General features: G+C 39.4%; 3 protein-coding genes across 7 annotated transcripts in view; 2 read left to right on the top strand and 1 right to left on the bottom strand.

Moving 5' to 3' along the window:
* LOC105046067 (probable apyrase 2) overlaps positions 1-1,124 on the top strand; it is a 29,391-nt gene extending 28,267 nt beyond the window's left edge. For 3 of the 4 annotated variants that reach the window (XM_029264725.2, XM_029264726.2, XM_019850962.2), the window contains 3 exons: positions 193-407; positions 480-669; positions 756-1,124. In XM_029264725.2, coding sequence (XP_029120558.1) covers positions 193-407; positions 480-669; positions 756-916 — 566 coding nt within the window. In that variant the 3' untranslated portion in view covers positions 917-1,124. The remainder of the gene's footprint in view (positions 1-192; positions 408-479; positions 670-755) is intronic. The other variant, XM_019850961.3, reaches the window with a different exon arrangement.
* Positions 1,125-2,530: 1,406 nt separating this feature from the next.
* LOC105046070 (pentatricopeptide repeat-containing protein At5g15010, mitochondrial) lies at positions 2,531-13,675 on the top strand. 2 transcript variants are annotated; one of them, XM_073258373.1, is made up of 2 exons: positions 2,531-4,732; positions 9,205-9,348. In XM_073258373.1, exon 1 carries the CDS (start codon positions 2,834-2,836, stop codon positions 4,616-4,618), a length of 1,785 nt encoding a protein of 594 aa, XP_073114474.1. In that variant the 5' UTR covers positions 2,531-2,833; the 3' UTR covers positions 4,619-4,732; positions 9,205-9,348. The 2 variants fall into 2 exon arrangements, with proteins under 2 accessions (XP_073114474.1, XP_029120557.1); XM_029264724.2 differs by lacking the exon at positions 9,205-9,348 and adding an exon at positions 13,210-13,675 and having other exon boundaries at positions 2,532-4,732.
* On the bottom strand, positions 13,621-14,992 carry LOC105046069 (NAC domain-containing protein 68). Its single transcript, NM_001303575.1, is given in 3 exon segments — positions 13,621-14,253; positions 14,347-14,630; positions 14,724-14,992. Coding segments are annotated over 3 exon segments (912 nt in total). The 5' UTR covers positions 14,905-14,992; the 3' UTR covers positions 13,621-13,806.
* Between the last annotated feature and the right edge of the window lie 6,651 nt (positions 14,993-21,643).

Genomic DNA, 21,643 nt, shown 5'->3' with positions numbered 1-21,643 from the left:
TTTAAGTTAAATTCTCAACAGCTGATTTTATGTTTTGCTGAAAAATATGCTTTACTCCCTTGCTTCACAAAATGCTATATTTCCAACAAAAATATTATATACATTTTCAATTGGCTTGAATAATTTAATTCTATTATGCCTTCTAATATGTTCCTTGACATGTTAAGGACTTATGATAGCTTTCTCTTTCAGGTTCCTATAAGTATAGTGGGAAGGTCTACAATGCTTCAGCTTCACCTTCAGGGTCTAGCTACTCCAAATGTAGGGTCGAAGCAATAAAAGCTCTAAAAATAAATGAAATATGTACATACCAAGACTGCACATTTGGTGGCGTGTGGAGTGGTGGAGGTGGAGATGGGCAGAAGAACCTATATGTGGCATCTAGTTTCTATTACACAGCTGCTGAGGTTAAACTTTGAGTATTTCTCTTATCCATGATAGCCTAGTTAACTAACTCTTGCATATCGACTTACACACAGGTTGGATTTATAGACTCCGAGACGCCAAATGCTCTGGTTAGACCTTCAGACTTTAAGAAAGCCGCAAAAATTGCTTGCAAATCGAGTCTTGAGGAAGCTAATGTCACCTATCCTAATGTCACGGAGGATAACTTGCCATACATATGCATGGACCTTGTCTATGAATACACATTGCTCGTGGATGGTTTTGGTAAGTAACCATGATAAGGCTATTGCCATGCCAGTTAGAAATTTGAGATATTCTATTATTCTTCCTTACTAGTTGTCTAATAATAGGGTTGAAGCCAACACAAGAGATCACATTGGTTACAAAGGTGGAGTATGGTGATTCCTATGTGAATGCAGCATGGCCACTTGGTAGTGCCATTGAAGTTGTGTCATCTCAATCTCCACAATCACCTGCATTGAAAAGCTTTCGGCGCTTATGGATTCAATAGTGATTTTGTAACCAGCATTCTGGCCTATAATGCTAAAAGAACAATTATCCTACTTAAATATTGTAGTGAGGCCAGTCCTCATGGATCATGTGGACATCTCAATCTTATCTCTATTTCATATTCTGTTTCTTATGTGTTTTAAAGGGACATGATATTTCTACTAAGAGTAAAAAGGCATGTTATTTCCTCCACACTTCCCCTTTTTCCCTAAAGGTATCCTTTCTTAAGTAGAATTACTTCATATTAGCGTTATTATAGTACTTAAGCAGTAGAAAACTTTAATTTCTCATTCCCATTAGTGGCAGCTCCGAGACAACTCCAATCACCAACCAGATCTAGCCCTCTAAGTTTCTAAACCAACCTATTGGATCCATTGGTCTGATCCGATCTTTTTCAAATTAGACTAAACGAATAAAGGGATTTTATGACATCATTATTGTCGGTACTTTCCTATAAAATATATATATTCCTGGTTCTAATGATCCAATCTCATTCTCTGGTATAGACACAAGCATTAGCGTCACAATACACAACATTTCGAAGATGAAAGGCACCGAAGCACTAGATCTCTAAAGCACCAATCCAAAATGACAAGCATAGCAGTGGGTAAGTTAAAAGCTAACAAAGTAGGTATCATCTCCTAGATATCCGGATATCCACCAACATAGGGTGCAAAGTACTATCTATATAAACCAACTCGGATAGTAGTTAATTGCTATTTTGGAGTAGAGGTGACAATTAAGTTGGATCAGATCATAAATGGATTAAGTTAGATATAGATTAGATCAAAAAAATCTAAATCTGAGCCTGACTTATTTATTAAATAAATCAAATTTTAAAATTTGAACATACCATATTTAATAAATAAGTTATCTGATCCGATCTATTTAATTTATTTAAAATTTTTAATCATTGTACAAAACATAACGTGAAGCAAACCAAGAAAGAAAAGAGAGTTTTCAGATAAAAGTGACCGAGGATTCCCCGACTCCCATTCGAGTCTTCTCCCTATAGTTATTTGTCTCTTCTCCTCCTCTTCTTCTAAAAGCAGTCTGAGGTTCTAATTTATTTTATTATCAGTGGAATGGTTTGTGGACACCATATGGGATCATGTGGGTGATAATTAATGAAGCGATCATAAAGCGACGTGCATCAGATTTGATTTTGTGGTTGAAACTTTAAATGGGCAGCAACCAACAGTATTTTGGCTTTTAAATTGAAATGATAAGCAATTAAACATATATCTGATCAGCTCTATATAATAAATAGATTAAATGAGTTAAATAAATTAAAAGTGCATAAATTGAATTCGATTTTTTAAAAAATAAATTGAATGTACCGATCCATTTACTATCTAAATTTATTTAATCCGAATCAAAATTTGTTAGAGATAAATCAAGATTGTATTTTGCTAGCCTTGTCCTCTGAGTCTCTTCGGGCACTGCGTTAGAAAGCCTCCGGGGCTAAAATTTCGAACCTTTTTTCTCTGGATGACCGCCTCTCTTTCTTTTTCTGTTTCTCTTCCTCTCTCTCCTACTCCTCCTCCACCTCCTCCTTTTCTCTCTCTTCGGTCCCCGCGACCCACTGTGCCCTGCTTAGCCAGGTTGGATCTGGGTCGGATCCGTGAGTGGATTTGTTTCCTGAGATTGGTAACCTACTGGCGGTTCGGGTCGTGCTATCCAGACCCGAACCCTACTGGACCCGACCCGTTTCCATTTGGGGACCCGCTCTAGATTCTCTATACCTTCCGGTTCTCCGTCGTTCTTTCTCCGCTCCCAGTCATTCCCGAAGCTCGCACCGTGGATTTCGCCACTTTCTTCTTTCGATCTTCTCGTTTCCCCAGAGGTATGCCTCCCGAAACTATAATTACTTCATAATCTATCAATCTATCGGCAATAGCTTGTTGTAGCAGTTACCATGTGGAGGAAAAGCCTTAGGTCATGGACTCCTCTCCTTCCTGCCTCCTCCTCCTCCCTCTTCCCTCAATCCCATCTTCCCCCTCCATCCAACAGTATTCCCCCCCATACTTCTCAATCTCCCAAACCCCCCCTCCTCCTTCTCAAGCAATACCTTCCCATCAACAACTCTCTTGTGGCAACCCCGTCCAATTTCTTCTCCACAAGCCCTCAACCCAACACCCAAATCACTTATCCTGCGAATGATGATCTTAGCGAAAAGGATGACCATGACGATAATCTTGGAGCGGCTGAATCTGCTCGTAAATTGGATGGTGAGATGCTCCGAGATGTGGAGACGGTCGTAGCCTGTCTCAGGGATTTTGGCGGGAACAGCGCAGAGGCCAGGAAGAGGCTGGAGCAGTGCAACGTGCGTTCCTCCCACGAACTGGTGGTGGAGGTCCTCTCCCGCCTCCGCAACGACTGGGGCCCCGCCTTCACTTTCTTCCTGTGGGCCGGCAAGCAGCCGGGCTATGCCCACTCCGCCCGCGAGTACAACTCCATGATCGCTATCCTCGGAAAGATGCGGCGGTTCGACACCGCGTGGACCCTCGTCCATGAGATGAAGGGAGGGACGCCTTCAAGGCCCGGCCCTTCTCTCGTCACCCCCCAGACCCTCCTAATCTTGATCAGGAGGTATTGCGCCGTCCACGATGTCGGGAGGGCGATCAATACCTTCTATGCGTTCAAGAAGTTTGGATTCGCACCCGGAATTGACGACTTTCATGGCCTCCTCAGTGCGCTCTGTAGGTACAAGAATGTGGAAGACGCCGAGCACCTGCTCCTCTGCAACGAGTCCGCATTCCCCTTCGAGGCGAAGAGCTTCAACATTGTTCTCAATGGGTGGTGCAATATTATGGTTTATCTCCGGGAGGCTAAGAGGTTTTGGAGGGACATGGGAAACAGAGGCATCCCCAAGGATGTTGTGTCGTATGGGAATATGATCTCTTGCAAATCGAAAGCCAGCAATCTTACTGATGTCCTGAAGTTGTATAATGAGATGAGGGAGGTTGGAATTGAGCCTGATATAAAGGTTTATAATGCGGTCGTGTATGCCCTGGCCAAAGCCAAGTGCATGGAGGATGCCAAGGGTCTTGTGAAGAAAATGGAGGAGAAGGGCGTCGCTCCAAATGCTGTGACTTTTAATTCTCTCATTAGGCCGCTATGTAAGGCACATCAGGTTGATGATGCAAGGCAAGTGTTCGATGAGATGTTGCAGAGGGGTCTCACTCCTTCTATAAGGACCTATCATGCATTCTTTGATGTGGCGAGGAGTGTAGATGAGGTGTTTGAGCTGTTGAATGGAATGAAGGAAAAGGGTTGCAGCCCAGAGATTGAAACATATATTATGCTGATCAGGAAATTGTGCCGGTGGAGGCAGGATGAGAGCGTCTATAGGCTGTGGAATGAGATGATTGAGAATGGATTGAGTCCGGATAGAAGTGCATATATTGTCTTGATACATGGTCTGTTTCTAAATGGAAAGCTAGAAGAGGCTTCGAGGTATTATGAGGAGATGAAGATGAAAGGTTTTCTTCCTGAGCCAAAGACTGAGGAGATGATCCAAGCATGGCTTTCTGGCAAAGAAGTTGCCGAACAGTCTATAGTGATGGATTTGGAAAGAAAAAGGGTAACACGGGACCCCTTGGACAAGAAACCGAGGGGTGCCTCTTGGAGACAGTTTCTAAAACAACCTGGAGCAATAAGTGTTACAAGAGACCAGGGATTCTCTTCTTTTGGTAGCTGAGAATATTTGTTTTTGTTGCAAATGAGTATCCTTCACTCTACAAGGTCACTCTACTGTTAAGAAAATCAACCATTGTACAACCCTCTATCAGGTCCTGAACCTCTATGTATCCTGGTAAGTTTATTCAATCTTTAGTTATACATGTTTCCAATGAATGGCGCATGCATTGTTATTCATCAAAAGTTCTACATATGAATGCTCCTTTTATGTCTTGCTAATGGTTGTTTTATATATATATATATATATATATATATATATATTGGATTGTTATGTTAACTGTGGGTACATGGACATATATATTGTCGCTCTGCATGCCTTACAACTAATGTTGCATGCTCCCTATAGGATGCGCCTTTCCTTAAATTTATATCTTAAAATACTGTAATGCCCTATAAATTTATAGCTAAGAATACTGTAAAGCCCTCCCACTCCATTTTCTCCTGTTTCAATATGAGCATCAGCATGTTTTCTGCTTCTTTAGATGCTTGGAAAAAAAAGGATGGTAGAACCTTTAAGAGCCAAGCATCGACCATTTCTAACTGAGGATTTTAATTAGAAGATTCTGAGCCCTCTTAATTGTATAAAGGTTCAGAAAGATTAATTGTAGTCTCTTGAATTTAGGTTTTAGCAGCATTTTCCACACAAAACCTTGCTTCTCTTTCATCCTAGATCCCAACCCTTCAACTCCACCACATTAGCACCTTTTCTAAATCCACAGAAACCCAAACGTTTTACTTTCTCTTTCTCCCATTTGATTACAGCAATGCAATATCCAAAAGCTGGATTTGGATGCAAACATGTTTCTAAGGGCTCCAATATCATGATTGATTTTTGAATTTGCCGTGTTCGTGGCAACAAATAGTATCCAATTTCGTGAAATTTTTCTACGATTTTCTCATGAAAAGGTCATGGCCAGACTTTAGTGTGAGGTAATGTCGTTATGAAAGTTGCAATTTTTTATCAGATAGGGCCATAGCATCTGCTAAAAACTGTAAATCATTATGCTCATGCCCACATCTGTGTTACATGACTCATTGGGAAAGAGGTCACTTTAAAACCCAAGAAGGATGTTTCACAGCTTAAGATAGCAGAGGCAAGGAAAACGTCCACTTTTTTCTACTGAATCCTTCCTTTTGCAAGAAGCAAGGCGAACTGGTGTAGGCTATAATCTCTGTTCTTGTCACCGCTGGTAGATGTGTCCGATAAAGTTCGTGAAGGCCTACCCATAACTATATGTTGTAGACTTGAGTTTGATCATGTACTTGGAGTGAGCTACCTAACTTGTCAGGTATTCTATAAATTTTGTTCTCTACATAGTTTACTTACAAATGCTAAATCCTTATTAGTTCCAGCCCAATTGATTCTTAAAGATGGAAGTTCCTCTCTGTGCATGGATAAACTAGTAACCAAATGGGGACTGTAGAGAACCCCTTTGGGAGGTTATGGGAGTCCTGTGCCAAGGGAAACTCTACTTAAATTTGAAGCAATACCTTAGATTTCCAAATGCTGATTATGTTGTTTTATCTGGCATATAAATGTGTCTCTTGCTCTATATATATATATTCATGACTTTGGTGGTTTCTATTGCAAACCTTACTGGAATTTTGCATATTCATGGAAATAGTTATTCAGTGTAGAGAACTCAGTCTGTTTAATTGGAAAAAAAGGAAACTGGCCTGGCATTTAATAGATGATCTTGAAATGTCATGCAGCAACCAAACTTTTTGGAAGCAGCATTGCAATTCAAGCTTTTTGAAATCTAGATGGACAGTCAGTGGCTTGTTCTAGTGAGAGACCAAATGATGCAAAGATACATATTCTAGAATATTTTTAGGTTTATGATTTGGTTTAAAGAAATTGGAGGTTTTCATTATCTTTTGCATAAGGACTTATATATAAGTCACTAATGATTAAGAATCGAGTGCCAGAATCGAGTGCCTGAATGTTTGAGGCTGCTCAGAAGGCATTCTATGGCTGTGATTGGTTTTCATGGGAATAATCATGAGTACACTGATGGAAATTTTGGTGATTTTGCACATTCATCATTGAAGTGTTTTACAATGACTGTCGCAGGATGGTTTCCTTATAGAGTTACAAGGTTAGGTACATCAACAACCTCATGAGATATTAAATTATACAGGTAATTCATGCCATGGGCTTAGCTGGATAAGTCAGTAGGAATGTGAGTGTTGGTCTTCTTAGCACAGTATATTATTGGTTGAGTCTGAGGGATGTATTGAAGACTATTAGTTAGATTTACCATCATGCTTGCAGAGGATGAATGAATTGTGTGGAATCATGATTTTCATTATCTATTTCCAAGCACTCATCATGGACCTGAGGCATGGATTTCTTTTCAGTTTATTTAGTGCACATTGATTGTTAATTCTATGTTTGATTTGGAAGTTAGATTTTGAGTATGGCACAATTCATATTGCAGAGGCAGCTGATGTTCTTATCTGCGGATTTGACTTAAAAGAATGTATTGATATCATGAAGTCCCATGGTTAATGTTCTGACCCATACATGAAGTTTATTCCTTACTGCACAAAATATGGGTAATGATGGAAACTCAGTTGCAATAGTGCAGTGGAATTTCATATTCTAACTAATGGACAGACAAAACTGTCAAAACAGAGGCTAGAAAGTTCATCTAGGTGCTTGATTTATGATTATGACACCAAATATGATTCTTTCTACCTGAAACAAAGGGTGCCTCATTATTCTACAAGATGCTTGCCAGAGTTGTCTTCTTTTGATGTGGTTGGAGGATTTCACCTGAAATAAAGCTGGTATATTATTGATGACCATAAGCTGATACAGAGGCCATTTCACTTTCCTTAAATCTTTTTAAATTGGATGTTGTAGCTGGAGTGGACATTGATGGGCAATTTGCTGCCTTTCTGAATGGAAAATCTTGCCTTTCTCTAGGTTCCCTGAGGTTACTAGAATCCATCTTCTTTGGTGTTTCTGGTTTGGCAATTGTCTTGCCATCTTGAAATTCTTGGTGTTTGTTAATGGAAACCAATCAGTCTTCTAAGTCCAAGTTGTCCTTTAGGATAGGGAGGTCCAGTGACTCCTTTGCTTATTATTCATTATGTTCTCATCAGCCATTTGCCAGACAGAAATGGTGAGTCAAATTACGAGTTTCAGATGTTAATAGTTGGAAAATCTGCAGCATGATGAGAGATGATATTCTAGTTTATCCTGATGATTCTCTATAAAATCTGCAGCTGGAAGGTATATTCTATTGTTTTCGGTCTCTTATCGGTGGGAGTGCAGCATGGTAAATAAAGGTTGGGTACATGCATAGTCATATACATAACTGCCTTTGTTGATGAATGTAGATACAGAAATTTATGTGAAACAATATTGGAATGAAAATATATATTTGGTCGAGAAAAATATGGATGCAAATCAGATGAGCAAATCTATATCTGATGTAAACGTACATGGATATGAACAGGATAGCGATTTAAGGAAAAAGAAGGATGAAAATTGATGAGTTATGTCCCACAGTTAGACAATATGTGATTGTGCCTTTAGATGGTTGTTAGAGGCTATATCACAACTCACTTTGAATGGCCATGTAGATTAGGCCAATGGCAGATTACATACTGCAGACTGAAGTGTCACAAAGTCCTTGCTATAGAGAGATAGACTAGGTTCAGATTGACTAGATTTGGAGCCAAATCCAGTTAGGTTCCCTACCATCTGATCTGTCCAATCCACACCGATCTCCATGCATTAAAAAAAAAGGCCATTAATACAGATGGAATGGAAGCCCACATGCCATTAATGCGAATGGGACAAAAGCCCATCCATTTGTGTTTATTTTAGAGGGTTCTTATTTATCTTGCAAAGTTTGCATTTATTCTGAAGTATTTCTATTTATTCTATTTTTATTTATTTTGGACTTATATGTGTTTATTCTAAAAAGGTTCATGCTTATGAAGGAGTTCGTGTTTATTCTATCTGAAATTTGTGTTTGTCCTTCATTGTTGTTGTTTATTGGCTAGGACCATTAATGAGGATAGTATAGGTAACTTTATGTCTCTTCCTCAATAAACAGTAATAATGGAAGATAAACACAAATTTTGGATGGGATAAACATAAATCTCTTCAAAATAAACATGGACATTTTTAGAATAAATACAAATGAGTCCAGAATAAATAGAAATGTTCTAATATAAATGCATACTTCGCAGGATAAACAAAACTATTCTAGAATAAATACTAACTCAACCTCCCAACCCTTGGCACACATGACTTCCGTGCCATCCACATTAATGGCGCATGGGCTTCTATCCCATCTACATTAATGGCATTTTTATTTCAAACCGAAATAGATGGAAAAGTGGTTAACCTTTTGGTTTATTGCATAGAGATCCATGCGATTTGGATGGCAGAGAACCTGATTGGATGTGGAGTCAAATCTAGTTGACTTAAGCCTAGTGTCCATCTCATGTCTCTCTCTCTCTCTCTGCGCGCGCATGCACGCGCACACACACAGATATATATATATATATATATATAGTACATTGCTGAATGAATGTTCAGACCTGATTTTGGATTTTCTTTACCAGGATATGGAATACGGTTGGAACCTTATTGATGCAGGACCACTCAGGGTTGGCCTGTGCTGCATGAGAGGATTATAGAGATAGAACTGAATTTATCAGCAAATGGTAGTGCAGAAAAAAAAAAAAAAACTGTCTAATGTTTTTGAGTGAAGAGCTGGTAGGAAAAAAAGAACACAAAAATTTTACGGCTTAATTGAAAGGTCTTCTATGGATTTTAAAACAAAATATAGTTAATATTTAACACAGAAATTACAGATGCAGCAAAACACCAAGAGAGGAATCAATATAAATTTTAGAATAAACAGATTGATATGTTAATCAAATAAATCATAATATGGAGTTGCAGAATTTGTTGACAGAAATCTGATATAAAACAACATGAACAGTCAACAATAAACAGAGCAAAGAATAATAAAGCAGGTATAGAAGAGGAAGAAGAGAGAATAATAAGAAAGATAGGAGAGAAGCATGAGAGAGGGAGAGAGAAGAGGAGGTGGCCGATCCTTGGCCAAAAAGTGTTTCTCGATTCCTTCATAAAACTTGGCGTACCATATTTCTCAATAGCCTTTTTGGACTCTTTATAGACTGACTCTACAAATTCCCCTAATTTGAGTCATCTAGGACTTTTTACATAGAAAGAAAAATCCCTTTGCAATCTCGTAACTACCAACTTATTTGACTCTTACTAGGACTCCTAAAGTATCATGGTTACTGCAGCATGCATTGTTCATGCTATAGTAAACTGAACAGTAACTCCTAGTTACTTTCCTATTGAAAACCCATCAACTAATAAAACACTTAATTCAGATCCAAACGATCTCTAAACTAAATAAACTAGAAAAGTTTGGAGTGTTGGACTTTTGTTGACTACCCTGGATCCAAAGGATGCTCTCACATCATATGCTTCTGCTGCTCAGATCTTGTCCTCAAGATATTCCTGAGGTCAGTCTGAAGCTTGATCCACCATTAGATCTTCAATGTTTGATGATGGAAGCCTATATATGACTTTCATGCTATTATGTGATAAGAGGCTCTTTGATTGATGACTAGCAAGTTGTGAATCATTGTTTCAATCATGGTCCTTGATGTATCTGGCAAACCATTGAGGAATAGATCTTCATATTGCTCTATCTCCATTATTGCTCTTAGGACTATGACTCGATCTCGCCATGCATTCTCTTCGTGTAGATCTTCATTGATGTGATCTTATATGCTCAGGATACCTGATAGATTATTATCCGCAGCATTTTCAATCAATAAATCTTCAATTGCAGCATCTTTGGATGATGGATTCCCCATGGTAGGTTCTCCATGTGTTTAATCCTCAATTATGGGCTCTTCTGCAATGATTTTTGAACTTTGTGACTCTTGATATGTGGTTCAATCTTGATTGCAGCATTTCTTTCGGAGATTTCAGGGAGTAACTTGTTTAAAGACTATATCATATGTACCCAATATAGCTCATCCTGATCCTCGTCGCGAATACTATGTGTTCATTCTACCACTGTCCTATTCACATTGATCGATCACGGATAGGTATCTAATGGCCAATGGAGTAAGTATGACTTGCATATTGGTAAATCAATCAACTTTATACTCGATATAGGTAGGGGTGGCCAAAATCGACCCGACCTACCAATCCGATCCGCATTCAACCTGTCTTAAACAGGTTTGGGTTTGGATTAAACGGGTTTGGGTTGTAAATGGTTTGACCTGTTTAACCTGTTTAATAATCGGGTCATGTTTAGATTTCAGACAGTTGACCCATTTAACTCATTTAATCAATGGGTTGGATCAGATCGGATCGGGTTGTAGCTATAAACCCGTTTAACCCATGACAGCTGAATCCTTTAGGGGCTTTAGGGGTTCCGCTGTTCGCCACTTCGGTCCCATTCCATTTTTCTATCCTATCTCGTTCTCGACTCGATGCTCTAGGATTTTCTCCTTCAATCGTCCACAGCTCCACTTCGGTGATCGCCGGCAGATGCTTCCACCTTTTTCGGTGCTTCCACCCTCCCTCGGTTTCCTCCGGTGTATTCGCCACTTCGGTTCCATTCCATTTTTCCATCCCATCTCGTTCTGGACTCTTGATGCTCTAGGATTTCCTCCTTCAGTCCTCCATAGCTCCACTCCTTCGGTGGTCGCCGGCGGGTGCTTCCACCCCTCCGGTGCTTCCACCCTCCCTTCAATGCTTCCATCCTTGGTTTCCTCCTCCGGACGCTCTAGGGCTTGTGCGGTTGTGTCGCTTGGTGCCTTGGCTGCTCGAGATCTAGAATTTTTTTTTTTCTTTTTCCTCTTTCGGTGGCCGGTGCCCTTTCTTCCTCAACGGCCGTCGCTGAGGCGGTTGGCCGCTCGAGATCTAAGATTTTTCCTATTTTTCAAGTTTTCCTCTTTTCGTGCTTCTTGAATCCTTCCAAGGTATATTTTCTCATTTTTTCCCTCCCATTAGTTTTGTATTCTTTGGATTTCTGTTTTTTATGCTGATTGTCAAAATGTGTAGAGGTTTGTTTTAAGATTTGTGTAGGGAGGCTATGATGATTTTGGAATATCTTTTTGCTGATTCAACTGTTTCTAACAACAATAATCTGAGACAGCCTTTTTCTATAGGCAATCAATTGTTGTCGTTTTGATTTAGTTATAGATGAAATACTAAATCTGGGCCTCCTTTTCCTCTTTCCTTGATGTTCTAACTAATTTTAATTTTTTGGTGGTTAATATAAACTTTCATTATATGATATAGATGGATAAAGAGCCTGTCATCAAATAATGGCAGATTTTCTCCTCATACTTTATATTATTTAAAGTGATCATATGTTAAACAGGGGCAGCATTTGTTCTCCTTTTGGGATAATGTGTTTCCAGCTTGAAATAGTATATTTTGTCTTGAATTAAACATGCCGGCAGTTTGTGATGTTTGTCTTATTTAAAAACAGGTTAAACGAGTTGGGTCAGGTCGGTTAAACAGATTGTTCATCTAATAAACAGGTTAATCGATAAACAAGTTAAATGGGTTGGGTCAGAACGGTTAAACAGGTTATCTGTTTGATAAACAGGTTAAACGGATTGGGTCGGGTGACCTATTTATTAAATGGATCATGTTCATATTTGAAAATTTGATCTGTTTAATAAACAGGTCGAGTTCAATTTTGATGTTTTCTAATCCGACCTGCAGCGGACCCAATCCATTTATGATCTGACCCCACCCGACCCGATTGCCACCCGTAGATATAGGTTTTTCTAAATTATACGAGGATTGTTATACATTTATGGCTATGTAATATGATGCAGTGTTGGTATTAAATGAAGTTTTAGATGACAAAGTTTGGAGTAACGAGGGCCAAGCCCAGCCTGTTAGCTTTGTTGATTTTTTGAATTTCAAAAAACTTGACATCCCTGTCTTTTGGAGTAATGAGGGCCAAGCCTAGCCCGTTAGCTTTGTTGATTTTTTCAAGTTCAAGTAACTTGACATCACTGTCTTTTCGTCGGACATACATAATTTTCTCTGCTTTCAGGAAGAAAAGTTAACATATCAACTTTGTTCTGATTTATATTTGTCTTGTATTTTTACCAAGCATCACAATCTTGCCGGTGCAAAGGTGACTTGAAATAATGAAATTTCCTCATTTCCTTCTATATTCTTTTAAGTTTTGAACGCTCATTATACCTTAAGTTGACAACCATAATATGTTCTCAAGGTCTCTTTCGAACTTAATTGTACTTACTTCTGTATCTAATAACCAAAGTTTCATATGGTAGCTTTCTGCTTTGGATCCCACCCATGTTCTATACTACATTATAATACAACAACAGTTGTAAAAATCTGTTGCATGCTGTCACCTAAATTTACATGTACCGTGCATGGCTCATGCATTAAAAATATTAAAAAACATATGCTGTTCATTGTGTCTGCATGTATTTTTTGCTGCTTTCCTTTTTTTTTTTTGCTTTCGCTGGTGATGTGCTTGCTTATGCATGCGCTTATGCTTCCACTTCTTTCCCCTCTTCCAGAAAACTTAACATTTGGAGGGTCACTCTTGTCAAATCGACACAACGTTGCTTGTTTCCTCGATACTACCCTGGACTTGTGGATGTCCACAGATATTCTTTGTTCCTACTGTTGGTTGTGTCGCACTAAACAAAGATCCCAAGCAGATGCTATAAACTGTCTCTCTGAACGAATAACTATGACCGCATGCCACGGCTGATTCTCCTTTGAGTTCTCACTGTCCACCTTTTTGTGCGCAGTGCTATACACTGTCACTTAAGATTATCCCACCATCTATAACTTATTCTGATTCCTGCTGCTGCTTTTCTTTTTTTGTGTGTGTGTGTGTGTGTGGAATATGTTTCCTGTTGCTGAGGCAAGTTTCTGTAATCGAAACGAAGATATTCTACCACTAGACAATGCTCAAAATTTGTAAAACTAATTCAAACAGAAGGTCTACCACAAAATAATATTATCATATGTACATCAGCGACTGTCCCTTGTTTATGAATGGATTTACCTATATAAAATTGGTGGAAACAAAAGAATCCTACAGAGTTCTACCACTAGATTGTCACCTCCTGCCTATTTTCACTTATATACAGCTGGGATTCGTAGCTTTAGAAGGGTAGCAGGTCACTCTGGTTTGATCTCAGCTGTGGAAGGTTTGAGTAGTAGTAATCATGGTCCGACATATCGAGAGCAGGTGTTGATCCAAAAGCCATGCATGTACTGTGGAAGTCATCCAGATTCAGGTCCGTGAACCAGTCATTCTCCTCTTTTGGACGCTGCTCTATTGCTGGCTGATACCCAGTTATATTGTTGACTCGTACTCCTTGCATTCCATTGAAAGCTTGAGGTGGGTGAGCTCCAACCTGAGCCATATCGTCAAAGTCCGGGAACATGACATCGTTATCTATGTCCGATTCGGGTGTTCTGAAGCTGTCCGATCCTGTGTCATCCACAGAATCCATCGTCTCTCCAAACGATGCTGCCTCCTTTTGTTGCTGCATCTTCTCCCAGGTGTTCTTCTTGTTGTACAACCGGCAAAGAACCCAGTCATCAAGCTGCATGAATTCATGAATCTTTTCATCAGATCTATATTCATAAAGAAGCCAAGAAACAAAAAATTTATGGATCTCTGATTGTCGATGACATACCCTTAGGCTTCCCTTCTTGTTGGCTGCTCGGTTCGTGTCGGCAAGCCTGTACTCATGCATGATCCAATCAGTCTTCACTCCTCTTGGTGCCTTCCCAGAGTAAAACACCAAGGCTTTCTTGATCCCGAGAGGCCTACTGCTCCCCTTCGGGGTCACGGGTTTATCAGCACCGGTGGCCTTCCAGTACCCCCTCCCGGCGGCCCTGTTAGGCCTCGAGCCATTCGGGTACTTTCGATCACGAGGGGTGAAGAAATACCACTCTTTTAGCCCGAACAACGCCTTCTCTGTTCATATCACAAACAAGAATCATATATCAACACAGCTCTATATGAATCATGAAACATAAGAACAGAATATGGTTGGAACGGGTGCCATACCTGGCAGATCCCATGGGTCATATTTGTAGAGATCGACCTCGGCGATGATGGGCACGGGCAGGCGCTGGCAGGCCACCTTCTTGCAGAGGTAATGAACGACGAGCTCCTCGTCGGTCGGGTGGAACCGGAATCCCGGCGGCAGGTTGAGCTCCGCCTCAGCATCTCTTCTCCTGCTCCCCATTGTCAGCGTCCTCGCAACTCGATTGCCTGGAGGATTACCGTTCCTTGTACCAAGCTTTAGAAATGGCTGAGGCGGCGGTGAGATTTCTGCTCTCTTCGTTGTTTGGATGGCAATGCTTGGGAACTGGGAGGGGGATTTATAAACACTTCCATGTGAAAGGGGACGCCGGTGCGGCTGCGCTGGGCCCTGCGGTCCACACGTGAGCTCGCGGAAGCTTCCCATCAGTGGGAGTCAGAGGGCGTGACCGCCGCCGACTTCCAATGGTCGACAAAATTGGATCTTTGGGCTCGGTCTATCTCACGAACACGCGCAGAATGATTCCTATGCGAGCTCCATATCCACGGTATTTTGTCGGGATCGGACGGATGGGATGCAGGTTCAGGAGTGTCCTTGAGAGAGTGTTCGTGCGACCAGGTCCCAAAGAGGGTGTCTTTTGGGTGTCCTGTGGGTAATGAATATTATAATTTGGGGGGTTATATTTCGATGGGGACGACGTGGTTCGGTGCATCTCCCCTAATCTATCTCTTTTTGGCACGTGATAAAGGATGGAGAAATGGAACATAGGATCCATTGAACCGGGAGCGTTGGGTGGACCGTGGTGGATTCTGGGGGAGTTAACGAGGTCTCTGGGGATGACGTCAGTGCCAACGTCCAATGCACCGCATTTAAAGTTCCAGACCTTTCCTTGTTGAAAATGTTTTTGTCCCCATCTCAGCCTCTTGCGTGTTTGGAAAGACACCGGTGTTGTCGGCTGTGTTAACTCGGGTTTGTCGACGGGTCATCATGTTGGGTTAACTCATCTTTGGGTTGGCTCGATCGATTCCGATGAAGTCTCTTCCTTGATTGGCTTTTTGGACTTGCAAAGATTGTTTTCTTGAGGAGAATTCTTGTTGGACTAGGAGAATTCCTGACTTATCGGGAGGAGAATATTATGTCTAATTAGTTGAGGCATGCTGTATCCAGGAAATCCTACTTGAAGGCACATGTTTTTTTAGCTGGCCAACATTAACTTGTTCAAAGATATTCTGCTTGAATAACATTTTCCAACTGTCTCATCTAGCACATTTCTATTTGTTGGTCTTCATAAATAGGAGAAAGGTCTATATGAAAAATAATGAGAGTATTTTGATGATCTTTTAGAAAGATCGATGCATTGCTTTATAATTTCATTAATTTAATGGAGTTGGTTGGGCTATTAACCTAATCTCTCCCAATAATCAAGTAAATTATGTAATGTTAGTTAACATTTAAGTAGGAAAGTATCTATGTATTGTTGTTTTATTTGTTTATTGAGTTTTGAGTTTTCATATGAAGTATAATAGAATATTTTTATATTATATATAAAAATATTTTTTTTGATAGGAAAAGAGGGAGACTAGTCCATAATATAATTATCTAGATCCAGAAATTTTATACTAAAAGTCAGGGTAGACTTTCAAAGAAATAAAAAGGAAAACAATAAAAGATGGGTTGTCTTCTCAATCATCTTGGAGATCGTGAGAACTCTTAATTGCCGAGCTAGTAAAATTTAATATTTTTCTTTTTGTATCGAAACACATGCCAAATACATTGTTCAATGGTACACAATCATTGTTAAAATGCCAACTAATTGGTAGGCTTTCAATATTAACCAATCTTTGATAACCCTAACTTAAAAATTATCAGCAACTAAGTCAAGCATTTGATTCTCTGATCTCTCCACAATTATCGGGATAGATTTCCACATTTGTGCTTTTCTATACTTATATAATTTTTTTCTATATCTCTATTAGATAATCTAGTCAATTACATGCTCTCTAATCTTTTCATAATCATTGGAGTCTATTTTCATATTTGTACTCTCTACAATCATAGGATTCTTTATTGACTTTTATTATTATACATATCTTATAATTGTTCATAAAATCATAAATATTTTTATTTCTAGCTTTTCTAGAAATTATATAATTTATATTTTGTGAGATTACATGTATTCAAGGAAATAAATAAAATCAAGTCATGCTTTCTAGCCAATTTTCTCAAGAATCGTAACTAAACCCCTGCATAAAACATATGAGCACTATTATTAAAGAATCTGAACGTCCCATCCTTGTAAACACTAAATTAGGATTGGCAGGTAAAATATTATCTCTTGTACTTTAGTCTGTAAGAAATCAATTCATTTCACATTTGGGATTGGCAGGGTGTCATTTCTCAAGCCATTTTCTTATTCTTTACTCGAATTAATTATCTTATGGTGCCCTTACACTTCATTTTTTTTGAGAAATATAATTAGGTGTCTCTCACACAAAGAAAGGGCTATCATCCAGTAGAAATAAGACTAGCAGCAAAGATTGAAAATTAAATACAAAATCCCGACAAACTAAAACGTATAAAGCTAATCATAAGTACTTGAGATAGGACTTGAAAAGAGTAATCACATCCATTCCCCTATTAGGAACAAATTTCTAACTGATATATGAGGTTCTATTGTCTCTAAACCATGTACATGACCCATGGCATTCTCTATGATTAAATTACGATGCTTTAGTAATAGTGATGGAGTAAGACTCGCTAAAATGGTAAAATGACTCGGCCGAAATCCGAAAACTCAGCCAACCTTTTTGCTGTTCCGAGTCAAACCAGCACGTGCCGGCTCTACCATTCGGTGTTGGAAGAACAACGGTCAAAGCTCATAATAAAATATCGGCGGCTCGGAAAAAAGAATTGTCCGCCGACGCAATCTGATCAGGATTGGATGAGGACGAACCAACAAACTGGCGAACACTCGGTCTTTTTCCATCAACTCTCCCTTTCCACACGAGACCTTCCCTTTCTTTTAAAATGGGGCAGGCCATATCCGGTCCTCGTTCTAATCCACAACAAACTTCCCCCACATCCTGGTCCAACTTAGGCTGGACCTTGGACTCGGCTCGCTACGCGAGTCGACCGGGTGACGTCGCCCGGCTTTTCCCACCAGCGGGTCACCATTGCCACAAGCCAACGTCATCCCGTCATGCCGCCGGCTAATCAGCCACTAATTGTGGCATGGTTTGGATTGATCGAGAAATTGTTAGACTAACCGTGTGGTGGAGATGCAGACTTTAAGGGTTTATTTTTATGGCTAGCGGTGCAAATGGACCAAGCCAAGTCTAGTTGAGCTTAGCTCGATCATATTCGAGGGTGGTCAAGGTCGAACCCGGGCTACTTGTGAGCTTCTTCTCAGCTTGCTTCTTTTGCATTCGAAATTGGATGGTGATTTTTTTTTTTTTCTTTTTAATGAAAGAACCTAGGTAGTGACATTTCCATTATATTCCTCGGAACAAGGAAAAGAATTATTTCATTTGATGTTTTCGAGGTCCAAATATTGTTCAGGCATGGCTGAGCCTTGAAACGTGGCTAGAACTTGGATTGCTTTCGAGTTTCGGTTAGCTTGAATGATCCACCAAGCTTGGAAGGCCTCTCCATGCTGGTGATTTGATGCAGGGATTACGTGGAGTGCATCCGAGTTGAGGGCCTGGTGAAATTAAGTGAAAGGATTTTGATGGTGTGGGAAATGTGTCTTAAGTACTGCTTTACGATCTCGGGGGGTCCAGGGGAGATGATGATTCTGTCTTCTCCCACCGTCCCACATGGTGCTCGTTCTGTGGAACCCTATCAATATTGGAAGGATAACAAGGAACATGGACAAAGGAGACAAAGGGGTCGGGAATCAAGTTACGGCAATGGATTGGGTAAGATAAGATTGAAAGCCTGTGCCGGGAACTGATGCCATTATCTTAAGTAGGTACAATAACACTGTTCATGAATCCTTATCCCGGCTTGGAGTGATGCCTTCTTTTGCATGTTATGAATAATTCTGTGTAGGCCTTTAGAGAGGGTATATGCCAGTATATTTTTTATATGAAAAGCAGTGAGGGAAACCCTTTTGTTTTTTTTCGCTTTTTGAGCAATGCTGTGAGGGGGGCTACTGATACGGGAAGACAGCTTATGTTAGTTTGATCCAATTTTCATCTAAGCTCGGGTGTTAGCCAACCTATTTGCCTCTATGATTTCTAAGCCGAGGTACCAGATCAAGATTTGAGGTGGCTGTTACACACTAGATAGTTATCATATCCGGTCAATATGCTAAATATGCTCCGGATCTTATGGGTGACAATTCATCTCAGTCGGATGAGATAGGAGCAGTGTAATTCTATCAACCACTCCTGCTTTTTTAAAAAAAAATGGTAGACTGCCCCACATATAAATAGGAGAGAACAGAGGATCCTAGGTAAGCTCTTACGTTCTACTCTCTCTCTTATTTTCACTATATTTTGATAACTAATTTGAGCGTCTGAAGATCTTCGTTGAAAATAACTTCGACAAAAAACTTCATTTGTAGGTTCATCTCCATCCGATGCGGTGCCAGACTCTAGCCACTTTAGATCTTTGCTCCAACATTAGGTTGGCTGCTAGCAACAACCGCTACCATCTACATTTGGATCCCCAATCTTTTCCCAACGAAGGTGGAGATCAAGCAGCCGGCTTAATGCATTCAAAATTTTCAATTTTTTTAATATGTTTGGAAACATCAAAAACTAATTCTTGCAAATGGCACCCTATGTTAATGACCAAGACAACCATCTCATGCAATCCAAAACACTAAATCCGATTGAGATTGACAAGAACTCTACTCTGTCGCCAGTGCAGATAATTTTTACAGCAAAAATCAAAGTCGTCCATTTTGCATCTTCCGCCAGCATTTTACTGCTCTCCTCTGCCAAACCAAATTGCCATGTGATCAGTCTTCGTGCTTGCATCCTTTAAATATTTGAGAACTATTTAAAAACTCTAAGCAGTAAGCAGAGGAGATTGTGATGAGATTGTTAAGGACCAAGTCAGATGGCTAATTCAAAATCCCATTATATTAACACGACTGACAGTTCAAAGCCAGTCTTGTTCTTGACATTATCTTGCTCATCTTAATGCGTTGGCTACTATATATTGGAGGAAGAGGGATTAGCAAAGATATGATGGTTGGATTGATATGTTTCTGTATTCCAGCGACCAATGCATCAGGACTAGCTTGGCAAGCATAACGCTAAACAGGGCGAGTTGTCATTAACTCCTCTGTAAACAATTCCATGATCTTTGATTCTTTGGATCTTCAACATGCGAATATGACTTTCTCATTCTTTATTCCAGTACATTGTATTAGTCATTGCGGCGTTTGTCTTGTAGCCTCTACTATTATTGTAGTCTAAGAGTTGTCATCACTTTAAAGGATATATATAGACATATTATGTATTATTTAGAAATTAAGTCCGTCACTTGTTAATTTTATATGTGACATGAGACATGCCATCTGAGAAAATTATAATGTTTATGAAGTTTTGTAAAGCATGTCTGATGCCAGAAATCATCGATGAAAGGGGCAAAAACCGAGTGCTGTGTTTGGAAGGAATCAAGAAAATAATAAATTTATTCTATATCATAGTGAACCTAAGGTGTCCCACGTTGAATTAGTACCCCAGAAAAGGACATTGTGTTTCACAATTTTGTGTTGCCATACATCAATCACTGCTGTATGCTAGCTGGATTATGTACGCGCATGTATGGGTTATTATATGTATCTATACCAATCTATTTGGGCTGTCACTTTTATGTGTAGGGACTATCATATTTATCTGCACCTATCAGACATTGTAACTCTTTATTTTGGAATCAAGCTCATTGCTCTTTCTACCAAAAAAAAAAAAAAAGAAAAAAAGAAAAGGCAATGTGTTTGACAGGATGATAGCCTTAATAAATGTTGAAAAAAAAATCAATCAAAATTTTTAGAAAATTACTATATTATTTATATGATTTTAAGTACTATTAAAAAAATAAAAACTAAAAGAAAAAGAAGATCGAAAAAAGCTCACTTGAACCGAGGTATGTAAAACATTTCCCTAAGAACACGATTTGCATCCTATATGTGGGTCTATGGCTATCCCATCCTCCAAGTACAATGACCCCGCTCAACCCGATCGTTCTCTAATGAGCACGATTGTTGGGGTGGCTGACCTAACATACTTCTTTCAGGTGTTCAATTAAAAAAAAGAAAGAGTAGAAAAGGAAGGAGGAGGAAATATCTGATCCGTATCTCAAAAGAAAAAAGTCTCAGATAGAGCACAAGAGAGAAGAGAGAAAAGAAAAGAAATCGATGTTTTTGATTGATTCCAAAAAAATTGGATTTAGAGTCCATTTATGGACTATGTCCATACAACAGAGAGTTGTATGCTGTGGAAAGGATAAATTGCTCTCGAAAAAGAATCTATTGATTCTCCTCTAATTGGTTGAATCATAGGTATGATGATTTACTTCACAAGCAAAGTCTCTGGTTCAAGTCCAGGATGGCCTAGCTGTGCCAGAGAAAAAAATAAAAGAAGCATCTAACACTTTCATGCATACCTCATTTGGCTCGGAGGGATATAACAAAGATAAGCAAAATATGACCCGATCTACCAACCCGACTCATGTTTGACCTGTCATAAATAGGTTTTGATTTAGGTTAAACAGGTTCGGATCATAAGCAGATCGATTTGTTTAATCCATTTAATATTTGAATCAGATTTGAATTTTAGATATCTGATCTATGTAATCTGTTTAACCCATTTAATATTTAGATCAGATTGAGTCAGATAACCCATTTAATATATTTAACTCATTCAATCCATTTAAGATCTATTTAACATATCTAAAACCTACTTAACTTATTTCTGACTCATGTAACTCG

This window comes from Elaeis guineensis, chromosome 5, assembly GCF_000442705.2.
Source record: "Elaeis guineensis isolate ETL-2024a chromosome 5, EG11, whole genome shotgun sequence".
Lineage (NCBI taxonomy): Eukaryota > Viridiplantae > Streptophyta > Magnoliopsida > Arecales > Arecaceae > Elaeis > Elaeis guineensis.
Note: the sequence above shows the minus strand (reverse complement) of the source record. Positions and strands in the feature narration are given on the sequence as shown.

Coding starts and splice junctions, on each gene's coding strand:
- LOC105046070 (XM_029264724.2), top strand. CDS start 2,834: ATGTGGAGGAAAAGCCTTAGGTCATGGACTCCTCTCCTTCCTGCCTCC.